Source organism: Melopsittacus undulatus, chromosome 1 (genome assembly GCF_012275295.1).
Source record: "Melopsittacus undulatus isolate bMelUnd1 chromosome 1, bMelUnd1.mat.Z, whole genome shotgun sequence".
NCBI lineage: Eukaryota > Metazoa > Chordata > Aves > Psittaciformes > Psittaculidae > Melopsittacus > Melopsittacus undulatus.
The window spans coordinates 61,561,416-61,574,469 of NC_047527.1; the positions used below are offsets into that span (position 1 = coordinate 61,561,416).

General features: G+C 38.4%; 1 protein-coding gene across 4 annotated transcripts in view; it reads left to right on the forward strand.

The window, feature by feature from the left end:
- Nucleotides 1-13,054, forward strand: part of CARMIL1 (capping protein regulator and myosin 1 linker 1) — a 192,903-nt gene that overhangs the window by 135,050 nt on the left and 44,799 nt on the right. For all 4 annotated transcript variants that reach the window (XM_034074622.1, XM_034074623.1, XM_034074628.1 and 1 more), the window contains 5 exons: nucleotides 1,547-1,640; nucleotides 3,873-3,971; nucleotides 6,404-6,532; nucleotides 6,793-6,924; nucleotides 11,615-11,790. In XM_034074622.1, the coding sequence (XP_033930513.1) occupies nucleotides 1,547-1,640; nucleotides 3,873-3,971; nucleotides 6,404-6,532; nucleotides 6,793-6,924; nucleotides 11,615-11,790 (630 nt within the window). The remainder of the gene's footprint in view (nucleotides 1-1,546; nucleotides 1,641-3,872; nucleotides 3,972-6,403; nucleotides 6,533-6,792; nucleotides 6,925-11,614; nucleotides 11,791-13,054) is intronic.

Sequence of the window (13,054 nt, forward strand, 5' to 3'; positions counted from 1 at the left end):
GGTCTGCACTGTTAGCACAATTCTCTCTAAGGACAAGACAACAAGAAAGAAAAGTTATTTTTTCTGGCTGTGATGTAGTAGGCAGTTGAACAGTGCAGAAGGACAGGGACCTTGCTGACTCCATGTGAGCAACTGCCTGGCACTGACAGCTATATATACATTCTGTAATCACAGGATGGTTTGGGTTGGATGGGACCTTAAAGACCATACAGTTCCAACCCCCCTGCCACAGGCAGGGACACTTTCTGCTAGACCAGGTTGCTCAAAGCCTTGTCCAGCCTTCCAGGGATGGAGCCATCTACAACTTCTCTGGCCAACATGTGCCAGTGCCTCACCACCCTCACACTGACATTAGGGAAGAAACATAGAAGTTTTTCATTATAATTTAAGGTAAAATGTTGGGTAATGTATATGAGACATTGGTGTCTTTGGCACTTCAAAACACTGCTGCCCTTCAGAGAGTGGTGTTTCATGTAGCCTCTCATGTAGTGGGAGAGGAAGTGAAGGAACCTTGGAGTTTCACAGTAATTAAGGTGTCTGCTGTTGATTTTGTGTGTTTACTGAAGATTGGTCCATTGAAGTCAATGGAGTTGACTCAGTTGAAATTGTCAGCTTTAAAGTGCTCAAAAATACAGGTTTCCATCCATATTTGTGTATTTCTTTACGGAATGGGAGCAGACAGGGGCATTCACAGATGACCGGAGGAGGAAAAGATGTTTGCAGGAAATTAAGGCTATTGAAAATAGGAATTAAAAATTCCTTTCCAGGTTTTAAGGATTTCCTGCTGTTTTGTTTTCATTTATTCAAATCTGAAGGTGTGTGGGCACAACACTGCATGTAACATTTTAGGTTTAACTGTGTCATGCTAGCCAATTTATGTTCTCAGTTTAAATGCAGTTTTCACTCAAGACCAAAACCCTGTCTTTATTCTCATATCGCAGCAGATGGACAAAGCTATGGAAATATTTTGCAAGCAATAAGTAAAATGCAGGGAGCAATTGTTTGCATAAAGCAGTGTAGAGATGCTATGCATGTTTTGTCAGCTTTTATTAAAAATTCAGCAAGTGTCTTCAAATCCTTGTAAACATAAGAAGTTATTAAATAGTAAATTTTCAAAACTCAGTTTCTTAGTCACTGCCTGTCTGTTACCGAGTATTTCCATTTAGGCTTAGATCTGATAGAATACCCAGCAGCCACTGACACTGCCTGTTCTGTTTTGAAGTAGGGAAAAGTAATTCAACCTTGTGCACAAAGGTATAGAGGGCAGCTTGGCCTTTTAATTGACAGCCACTGGGCACTGGTCACTTGACTGCATTTTTTGCTTTTCAAAATCTCCACCTCTATCTAGTGGCAAAGAAGAAGTAAAAGCAAACAGGAGTGTACATGCCTCCAGTTAGTCCATTTACAAATGTGAAAAATACATTCTTAGTACCTTCCATGGACAAGCTAGATGCATCTTATTTCTCCCATCTAGTTCATTCTCCAAGAAGAGGCACAGTAATTAGGTTAACTTTTACTATTTAAAAAATCTTTTATTTTTCTTTAGGAATTATACTTTGAGATTCATGCCTATACCAATGAATGATGCTTCCCAAGCGCTCAAAACAAACCCTGAGAAAACAGAAGAGGCACTGCAAAAGGTATTGCATATACATCCAACTTTACAGAAATAAACCCACTAAAAATACAGTAATAATGTTAAGTGACTGTGATTTCAGGCTTGCATGAGTAAAACTTCTAGGCTAGGTTCATTGATTGTTTGATTTGTGCGGACATACATGTGGTAGTCAAGTGCTGCAAGAGTGTGTAAGACTTTTTATTCTAAAGAATGGTTGGAGTGAAGGCTGATGGAATGTGATGGTGTAGTATCAAAAAGTCCTATGTGCAAGCTAGACCTTGTATTGCTGTATGCCTGACTATGAAAGGGAGAATTAGAAACTCACATGTTTGTTACATGTGTGCTTTTGTATCATTCCATGTGCATAGACTTACTGGTATGTGGTTTTCATTTTGTCATAAAAAGTGCAGTCAGTGCTGTATAAGACAAAGGATGTGCTTTAATTTTGGGGGAGAATGTAAATGTTTATTGCCTGTGTTTTATATTGTACATATAAAATCTATGCAGTATGTTGTCCTAAATAAACAATTGCACCAACATGTTCCTTTGGATGAAGAGGTGTTGACAGTATGTGTAGCTGTTCCACTTGCATGAGTTATTAAAACACAGCTGGGAGTTTTATATAGTAAATCTTGCAAGCTCCAAATGAGCCTCCTGCTCACTCAGAAAGCATACAGTTCACATCTCTTTAATGAGCAGTTTTCCTTCAGCCAGGATAAGGTCATAAAAACCTGATAAATAGTTGTTACAGATAACTGTGATTAAAAAGCAAGTGTCTATGATCCTTATTAGTAAAGAAATTTTCAGTGAAGTGATTCTCACAGGGAAAAGTGCTGGTAGTTAGTGCCTTTTTCTTTGATGCATAAAATGATTAAATTCTGCTTTAAAAAAAACAAGTCATGGGGGATGGATGTATTTCTTACATCTCATTTAATATAATTGTAGATAGGTTCATATCTAGAATGATAGATGCATCTCTGACAAAAATCTGAAGCTTCTGGCCATGGGGATTTAAATTCACGTTAATTAGGCATTACGTATAAAGAGCATTTTGTTTTATTCATGTCAAAGTTGCTTAAACTGTTAGGCCCTAGGTTTGTTTTAACCTGTGTGGTGCAGGCTTTCTTTACACAACACAAGGAAGGTCTTTCCAAAGAAAAGGTCTAAGGAGCAGTGCTGTGAGCAGAGCTAGTTCCATGCACGAAGAAATGCCTGCCTGCACAAACCGAGCTGTCATGCCCAGTGTGGGGGTACCTCAACTGACTAACATCTCAGGAGGGCCTGTAAGCTTCAGCACACCACAGCTTAAGTACAATGAGAGTGCTCCTGACCCTGGTCCAGCACCAGATGGGCATGGTAGCAAACCCCTCGAGCTCCAGTATCTCTGCAGCACACTTAGTGTGGCCAAACTGGGTAAACTCTGCATTACTGCCGGGCATGGTCAGACTCTTCCACTTCTTGCTGCTGGTGCAGATTTAGAGGTGACCACCCCTATTAGTCTCTGCCTCACAACCTGTGGCCACTCCACCCATCATTTTCCCCTCTCTTCTTTTCAGACCAGATCCATCACCTTTGATGAACCTTAAATGTTTGCTGGTAGGGTTTTTTTTTACTTGACTAAGTTTGATGGAGCCAGGTTAGGGGGTTACTCTATGTGCCATTAAGCTGGCTGAAGGTAAGTTTACTACTGGTGACAATTGTGGTAGGCTGTAAGCAGTAGCTATGAGTAGAAACCACTTGTCCTTTAAGAGCACATAAGTACTGCTTTGCCTTAAGGAATATTTGAACTGAGCTCCTGTAGCAGTTAGGCACTTTCAGATATTTTATCTTTTCTCCAGACAATACTGCTATTTAAATCTGTGTCTTTGCAGTGGGGCAAATGCATCTAAAAGAAATGAATCTACTATCCTGTATCGTCATGGTCTCTACAGCAATACTTTGTGGATGGTGTCCCTTGTAATATTTCTCAAACCTGGATCTACTCCTTTGTCAGCATAATTTAGTAAATTGTTAAAAATAGAAGACTAATTCAGAAAAAATTGGCAAAAGCACTTTAATGATGTTTTGCTAGTCCATGAGTGAATGAATATTTGCCAATGTAATTACTAAGCACTGAGACACAAATTTTGCAGATAACAAAACATACTCAGGCAGCTTTTCCTGTCAGTCCCCATATTTGATATAACAGCAAAAATGAAAGTAAATTGCAACGTAGAGAGTTGAATCAGTTTCCTAATCTGGCTTTGTTTTTTAGATAGAAAACTACTTGCTTCGTAATCATGAGACCAGAAAGTACCTGCAAGAGCAAGCATACCGGCTGCAGCAAGGCATTGTCACTAGTACCACTCAGCAGGTGAGAACTTGTTCCTTACTGGTACTTCTCATTGTCTAAAATCAGCCTGGAGGCAAAGTTCTCTCTCATTCTGTCAGAGTAGCTTAAAGCTTGATATGGCTTGAGGGTGAAAGTAATAATAATTATGAATGATAATATTTTGTGAAGGAAAAAGAAAGCTTTTGTTAGAGGAAGGCATTGGGTGTAGTAGCAGTGTGTTGAGAAAGGCCCAAGCTATTTCTGGATGAGTTACTGTTGGAAGCAGGAACAGTTAGTTCATTCGTGCTGGGGAGTCTTGACTTTACAGCAGGCATTCATCAGTGTGACAAGCATCATCATAATGCTGTGCCAGTTTTGGAGTCTGAGTCAGTTCTAGTGTCTCTGCCTAGCACTAACCATGTAAACATGCCTTTAAGTGCCACCAGACTAAATAGCCTTAGAGAGTAAGTCATTGTCTACCTTACACATTCACAACTGTGGTATCATGGGAAGCTGTACTCAGAGAAAGGGAGCAAAGGAAAGGTGGAAGTTTTCTGTGCTCATTATACTCTGGACAGCTGAAAAGCCTTCTTGTCTAACAGCCAAAAATACTGCTTGAATCTGAGAAGCTTCTGTGTTCTGTCAACCACTACCAGGTTTCCTAAATGCCACATATTGTTTTGTTTCTTTGTCCTTTCTCTTGAGAGATCTACAAGTGTTTTCTCTGGGAGCTTACCATTCTCTCTGTTCTAGTGCATTTCTTGTCAGCACCTGTCAGGGCTGTTTTCAGCTCCAGTACACCACTGAAGGAAGGTGGTTTAAGCAGAATAAAACTTGCCACTGCCTTTGTTTTAAATTTACTTCCATGTTTGTTTGCACCAGTTGTGTTGCCATGCAAATGGGACACTCCAGCAAACAAGAGAAGAATATCTGTTTTGCTTTTCAACTGAGTCAATGAAATTTCTTTGTTCTCTGCATTTATGGGGTTTTTTTGTAAATCTTAATTCAAAGTGGCCTGATTCTACCTGTGTTACTAAAATTTAATGGGGCAGAATTTTATTACTAGAAGCTGAAATTATACTTTAACCTCTTGACAGAGAAAATGGTATATGGAGGCGTGCTGGTACTAAAAACTGGAAGAGCAGTATCACTTTATTTTGTTTAGTAATTTATCTGTTCCAAAGCCACCTTTTTTCCTCCAAGTTTGTCTGAATTAAGTTTAGATCTTCTCATAGTTTGGTAGTTTTAGTTGTGCTTTTCTCCAACAACCACACATGTGTCAAGCTTCAGTAATTGTAGTTTATTGTTATTTTAGAAGTAAAATTACTCATTTCTAAATTAAATTGTGTACAGTGAGGATGGATTTCAAAAGCAGTTTTAATAGAGAGCTGGAAAAGATTTTTTCGTTAGGATGGTGGAATTGCATGATTATTCCCAGAGTGTTGGGGGTTTTTTTGTGTTTTCTTTTTTTTTTAGTCCAGATGTCCCACTGGGACTTTCCACTGTCTAATAATTAATTAGCTTTTTGTACTTTAACAAATAAACCCCATCCAAAACCCTTTGAAGAGGGAGAGTCGTGTGGAGCAGAAAAGGAACATGCTGTGAGATTATTTCAGTTCTTGTTGCTAATGATATCATGTGCTAGAACTCCCAGCTTTTCATGATGATGACACGTGTGCTCAGATATTGCTTCAGAGTGTCAAATAGCTGGTTCTAATGAACGCTCCATGGGCTGATAAAGACTTTTAACTGTTATGTCTCCTTGCCTTATATATCTTAATCAAAACTGACTGTATGTCAGGCATTCGTATTGGTTTGTCATGTAAGGATACAAATACACTGCCCTGTATTTTCAGCATGTTGGATGAATCCTATTGCAAATACAGATTTAAGTTCAATTTATCCTACTGCAAAAGGTCTGATGGAAACTTCTACTTTGGTAGCTGTAATTTCCTTAAAACAAGGAATATTTACATTTGAAAGAATGATCCATAAGCCTGTGCAGTTGTGTTTTGCTTTAGACAGGAAAAATCTCTTGGCTTTTTCGACAGAGCTTTCTTTTACTGTCTGAAATTCTTAACAATTCAGGGACCTTCTGAGCTAAGTGTTAGAATTGGCAACATTTTGAGTATTAAACTTGCTCAAAAAAACAACAACACTTGAAATGGGTAACTTGGTGGTTATTTTTTGTTATCCTCGAGGTAACTGGGGGTAGGGGGAGAAACAAGAAAATGTTTCTATGGGTTTTCTTTAATATTAAAGTTTTATTTATTTTTCCAGTGCTTAGGTGTGTCTTTGTGGGATACAATGCTTTTCTTCAGTGGCATAGATACACCTCTAAGCTCTGATCATGTGTTTACAGATTGTTATATTGTCTTTACAAATCTCATCATGTTACTATTGATTTTCTACCTGGACTGAATTCAGTTTGCATTTGACCAATATTCTGATGTTTTATCTTTTTTGTGTCCAAGATGATTGACAGAATATGTGTTAAAGTGCAAGATCATCTCAACTCTTTAAGAAACTGTGGTGTGGATGCTGTACAGGAAGATGTCAAATCTGCAGAACGGCTTATGCGGGATGCTAAGAACTCCAAAACAGTAAGCCTTTCCTAGCATAGTGATAATACTGAGAGCAGTTCGGTGTGTGGCTGCAGCTTTTCTCTTTTTGGAGAGTTGAAATAACAATCTGTCACAAAAGTATGTTTTCTTAAGATGATCACTTACAGGTAGTATTGAAAGTGACAAAATAATTCTAATTGATAAAGGCTTTGATTTAGCAGAGAGATTTCCTGTTTGTCCAGGCTTGAAGACAGGTATTGATGTGTTTACTTTCCAAAGATATTCTTTCTGTCTTACAGCTCCTACCAAATCTGTATCACCTCGGTGGAGCTTCTTGGGCAGGAGCAAATGGTTCACTCTCCAATCCAATCCAAGAGACACTTGAATCCATGGCTGGAGAAGTCACAAGGGTTGTGGATGAACAACTTAAGGTCTGTGGATAGATGTGTTACCATTTCTCACATGCAGGAATAACTTAATCTGAGGATTTCTGTTGCTAAATGTAAATGTGCCACACTTGTTTGCTTGTTTAATTTTCTCAGTGTATTTATACATAAGCTATCTTTTCATTATTAACTCCTTATAACTTTGGGCCTTATCTGGATATTTGCCTGTTAAGAATGAAAAAAATTGCTTTAGTGTTTGCAAAGGGCAGTAGGAGAAAAAACTGTTTACTATCATCTTATTTTGTCTTGTAGAGGGGAGTTACCAGTTGCTCCTTAGACCCTTAATAAAGGCATCTCTCAAACACCCTAAAAAGTCTTATGCCCTGCATAAAAGTACTCACTAGTTAAGGTATCCCACTGGAGTGAAAGCTGCTTTTCTGTAGATGCCATTGCAGATTTTTTTCCCAGTGACTATTTTGAACCAGGTGCAGAATTTCCACTCTAACTCTTTGGTTTTGATAACTTCTGTGTATTGAGAGTGCCCCAAGAATTGCTAGAGGCAGCTTTACAGGAAATCTTTTCATAGGTTGCCTGTCAGACAACAGTTCTGGAAACAGACATCATTGATCTGTAAATATTCTCACCTGAGTTCAGCCAGCTCTTGCTCAGAAAACTCTATCTTCAATTATGTTAGATCTTACTGTATCATAAACATGAAATAGATATCCATACAGCATGTGCAAGTATTAGTCCAGGAAGAAGTCAAAGTGGGGAAACTTTAGCAACTGTTGGGATCTGTATGGAAGCTGATGAATTTAAGAATATGGTTTTGAGGCAATTCAGATCAACTTAAATTTATGATTAAGCTGCCTTTCTTGTGTTTCTCTGTATTTAAACTTATCAAAGGATCAGAAAGTGAAGGTTGAACTTTCAGTGGAAGCAACATGAAAATGTTTCAGTTGGTGGGAATATAATGAAGAGCAATAATAATACCATATTACTAATTACTTGTTGGAAATGAAAAAGTTAATGAGGAGGAACCTCATGCTGAATTTCTAATATTTTGCCTTTCCCCATTATATGAAATGAGGTGCAGTTTCCTTATCACTTTTTTTTAATTTCTGCAGACATGAAAGCGATTTCTCCACCAGATTGTTCTCAGTAGAGCTTCTAGGATATCACTGGAATGGGAATAGTCACGTCAGCCCTTTGTGCAGGGCTCATACACTTAAATAAGTCCTGTGCATTTTGGAGAGTCTTAGAGAAGGGGGAGGCAGGGAGGAAAGCTTCTTCAGCATTTGGAATGTTATTTATAGTTCCTGGCATAAGATTGAGTTAATGGGTCTTCCATTTACACTTTCACACATTTACAGCAAAAAGCACTTTAGCTCAACCGTTCTAACTTTTACATTTACTTCTGATTTGTGTAGCATTAAAGTGCCTCACAAGAAACTATGAAGTCAGAATGTTCTTTGTATATTGTAACACTCATTAATGTTACACTCAAGGCTGAAAGGTTTTCCTTTAGGTTCTATGGTGCCGTTCTTGGCATGGGAGAGAAAATGTTGAACATGGATTAGGATTTTTGTTCCCAGTCTTTTAGGTCAATTTAAAAACATTATGTGCAGTTTATTACTTGTGAAGGTAGATAGAGAGCTCACATAAGTACAGTTCTTTTTGTAATTGTCGGGGGAAAATATCCTAGATGCTGTAAGTGGAGTTTTGATTTGTAGCTTCCATAGCAACTAGAGCCTGATTTTAGATAGAAGTGTTTGTTTGGAAATTGGGTAAAGTCAGTGAATGCTTTTCAGGCAAGTAAGAGATTTTTTTTTCTTTCATTCTTTTCCTTTTTACCTCAAAGAAAGGACGGGGGGAGGAAGAAGTTAGAATAAGGAAAAGTGACATCTTAAAGTGGGTTGAGTTGGTCAGAGAAGAAATTGTATCAAGGCCATTGCATTTCTTTTCTCCTGCTGGTGTCACTGTGGACACACAGAACCTGGAGGTGTTTTATTCTGTTAAAAAGGCCCAAGGGGAAATCGTATGCAAGACAAATGGTGTTTAAGCAAGAGAAGATCATGTTCCTGTTGAAATTTTCAAGTAAGGTCTTTAGCCTTTCCTCCTACTTCCCACTGACACCTTCATGCAGCATTTTGTCTTTGTAACTTTTATAATTGTGATCCATTGGTAACTGTTGAGAGGCAGAGTGTGGTTTTTTGAGGTAGAATGCACAGTTGCACCAGTGAATACATGTGTGTATGGGAAAACATGGGTGTGTCAGAAGTTCTCATTAGTAGTTTGCTTGGCTCAGTTTTGTCTGCCATTGAAGTTCTTCATCTTCCATATGGATAATGCTGCAGGGATTTGAAAGGCTCTTTTATTGGTGTTATGACACCAGAATCTGCTTGGGGATTGAAGGAGGGAGTGCAAGGCAAGTCCTTAAAGTGCAGAGAATTTGGGAACCCAGAAACAAGCTCCATATTAGCTATAATGGCAGTTGTCCCTTACACTTGTAAATTAAATGTTGTAAAGATCAGACTTCCCTGTACTCTGTGGCTAGTTCATGCTGCTGTGTTGTCCTTGTAGATCTACACTTAGTTGATTAAAAGCTACAGACCGCTGCTTCAAATCATTAAAATTATCGTGCAGTAATGGTAGTTTTATTTCTTACCTCAGTATCTGCATATGAAAGTTGCCAGTTAGGGCTATGCAAGTAGAAAAATGTTCTGGTAAGATGGAGTTCAGCCTGAGGTCACTTACTGAGATTGAGAAGAAACATGAAATCTGTAGAGTTTTCCTGGGGTACAGTTTGTTATTTTTGCATGGTTTAAAAGAGCCCAAGTTAGAGCTAGGCTTACCTAGGATACCATTTCAAGGAAACGATGCTTTTGTTCCTTTTTTTGTTTGTAAATACCTTTTCTGTTTGGCTATCAACCTTCAGTCTTCCTGGACATGACTTGGCCCATTTCAGGAAAGTGGGCTCCGTCCTGTTCCTCTCTTCTTTCCATCTTCCTTTGAATTTAAAAAAATGGCTCAAAAGCTGCATGCAACATGGCATATGTTGAAAAATCTAATGTCTTCTAATAGATGCTGCTTGTCCCACTTATGTAGAGGATTCAGAGATGGGGGAAGTGGGTCTTGCATGAACCAAAGCTGTTGTCTTTATTCCCCCTGCCACTTTGGAAGCACTGTAGCCTGAGGAGACCCCACGGTCACTGGAGTGCAGCAGGGTGACAGCTTCAGCCTTCAAAGGGACAAGCTACCAGGGAGAACCATCTGTTTACTAAGTAGCACTTCATGCTGGGAATGGGCGTGGCGAGTTTGTTTTCAAATCCTGTGCTGATGAGCCTTGACCTCTTGCAATCTCTGAAAAAAGTTATTTGATGGAAAATTAATTGATGGTCAAACAACCTCCAAATATACCAAAAATAGATTTCCTGGGTTTCTGGGACTGGAGATGAAGTGAGGTGAATGTAGGAGAGAATTTGAACAATTGCCAGTCTTACCAGAAAATACTGCTAAGTGTGAATCTGTTTTACTGTACACAGGTATACGTCAGCACGTAGGTAAATCAGTATGAATTTAAAATTTAGTATTCCATATGGCCAGATGTTTGTATCATTCCTTCTGTGGCCCTGCCTAAGCTTTTTAGATCCAAAAACTGAAAGCAATTAAAGGAAAGACGTTTCAGTGACACAGGGAACTAGTAGTGTTTCTGTGTCTCATCCTGATCCCCATGTGTGTACATTAGAGCTTTCCTGCGCTTTTTGTGACACAGATTCATACGTGGGTGATAGTGAGGAACTGAGCCCTGACTTGTGTCTATAGTGAGGGTTCTATAGCCTTCTAGTCAGAGCTGGGATTTGGAAAAGAAACCAGATAAAACAGGATTTAAACTAGAATTACCTTTTCTCACAGACACAGATAGGAGATAAATCTGATGCAATTGAAAGGGTCTTCATAGCATAACATCATAGCATTGAAGTATATATGAAAGATTTTTCTAAGCTGAAGTCTAAGAAGGAAGAAGCTAGCTTTATACCATTGTCAGGGGAGACCTTATTTTAAGATAAAGAAAGCTGAAGAGGTTGGGAGTTACCCAGGCCTGTTTCTAGCGTGTGTATAGTTTTCTTCTATCCTGGTTTGTGATTTTGATCAATCATTAAAAAGAATAAAAGCTGTTGACTGCATCTAAGGTTCACTGTGGGCTTCCAGGTGTATAAATGAAATCCGTATATAAAAGGTTTGTATGCCTGCTCAAATCATACTTGTAGCTACTTCTTAATACTTGGCTAGTATATTCCAGCTCTGTACAGCATGTCAAGTTCTTACGAGTCTCCTTCATATACTTATGCCTCTTACAAATTGATGGGTCAATGAAAATTGCTGATTCAGGGCACAACTTAGAGCAAAGGCAGCTGCAGCATTTATCTACTCCTTCTACAGCATGTACAGGCAGCAGTGTGGTGGGTGTACAAAGGAGATTCTGGCAAACACACAGATATGTAAATGTTTCATATTTAAAAAAGCAAACAAGTACAGTTGTGGGTCTTTTTCAAAACAAGTATGTTGTTCTTTCTTATCTTTATTTTGTAAAATGGATTAGAAATTAGAAAGAGAATTTGTAAAAATTGCAGCTCTAAAAGTGTCATAGTCCTATGCATCAGAATAATGCTGTGATCTTCTAGCTGATGAAAACCTCAATAGCTGATGTTAGCTTTTGCTTGCTGTGTTGTAGACACTCCTTGAGTCTATGGTGGATGCAGCAGAAAACCTTTGCCCAAATGTAATGAAGAAAGCTCGCATCCGTGAAGACTTGATTGAGGCTAGCACTGAGAAGATTTCCATCCCACGCACTTTTGTGAAAAATGTCCTCTTGGAGCAGTCTGGAATTGATATCCTCAATAAAATTAGGTACTTTAAAAGAATAACTGAATAAAGTTAGTTATAGAATTTGGATCTTGGGGTGTGTGTGTATGTGTGTGTGTGTAGTAGATTTTTTGAATGCTTTGGTGACTCACAAGAAACTACATTAAGGCATTCGAAGAGCAGGAAATTGTCAACATGTCTGGTGAACTTAGTTCAAGACATACAAATATTTGAAATCTCCAGGGATGTTGACTTGATCATTAATGCATGTGCTTCTGTTTTATTTAGTTAGAGTTTGGGCTTATGGTACACAAATAACATATTCATGACTGATATATTTTTTTAAATCTATTTATGTTCTCAGGTAATACTGAACTACTGGAATAGATGAAAATTGCACTTGCTTTTTATGTTAACAGTGCTTTGAATGTTGCTGCACTTACCCTTGTCCTGTAGCAATCACTTTAAAACTTTGTGTGGGAGTTGTGCACAGCAGTCAGACATACTTAAAAAATGGAAACTTGGATATTCAAACCACACACCTGGAGCAGAAACAGTTACCCCAAACAACTCTTAGTTTGCTCTTTGAAAAGGAAAAAGAAGTCTTTTACCTAACCTTCTGCTGCATCTTTTCTTCATATTAAGCAAAAACCAGTTTAATGCAATATAAGATGATTGACCTGTACTTAAACCTTTGCAGGTACCATCATTTGTCTTAGGAATTGTTTTTGCTTGATGAAAAAGCCTGTCATTTTGCATTGTGATGCTAGTGTCTTTGCAGAAGAAGGAAAACAGTAAGACTTAGAAATTAGTTTTGCAGAGTGCAGCAAAATTGGCAGGAAAAGGTGTTAAGAACTTTAGCTATGCCTTCAGAGTGTTTAAAATGCTTCAGGGAGTGAGTTGTCTTCACTTCAGTCCTATCAAAGAAATCTTGACCCTGAGATAGTAATAGTTCCCATTCCACCTATAAAAGCTGCAACTGTCAGTGGGTGCCACACTGTCACCCTTCCTGCCTTATATTATTTGAAATTATTATGTAAGTAACTGAAGGGAAATCCCTTCACTCTCATTCTCTTTCTGTCATGACTTAGCCACCATTCTACCTCCCTATGAATTGCATTGCTTTTCCAAGGAGTTTATTATCTTTTTCCCCAGGCTTTGTGCAGCAGTAGTGCTAGTTCCAGATAGAAATAGCTTTGTTAATCCAATGGAACTCAGTCTACACATAAAAACTTTAAAGCACAATGATATTACTTACTGGTGAGTGTCAGTTGAAATAGTTGCCCTTGACACTGTAGAGGCAGTCATA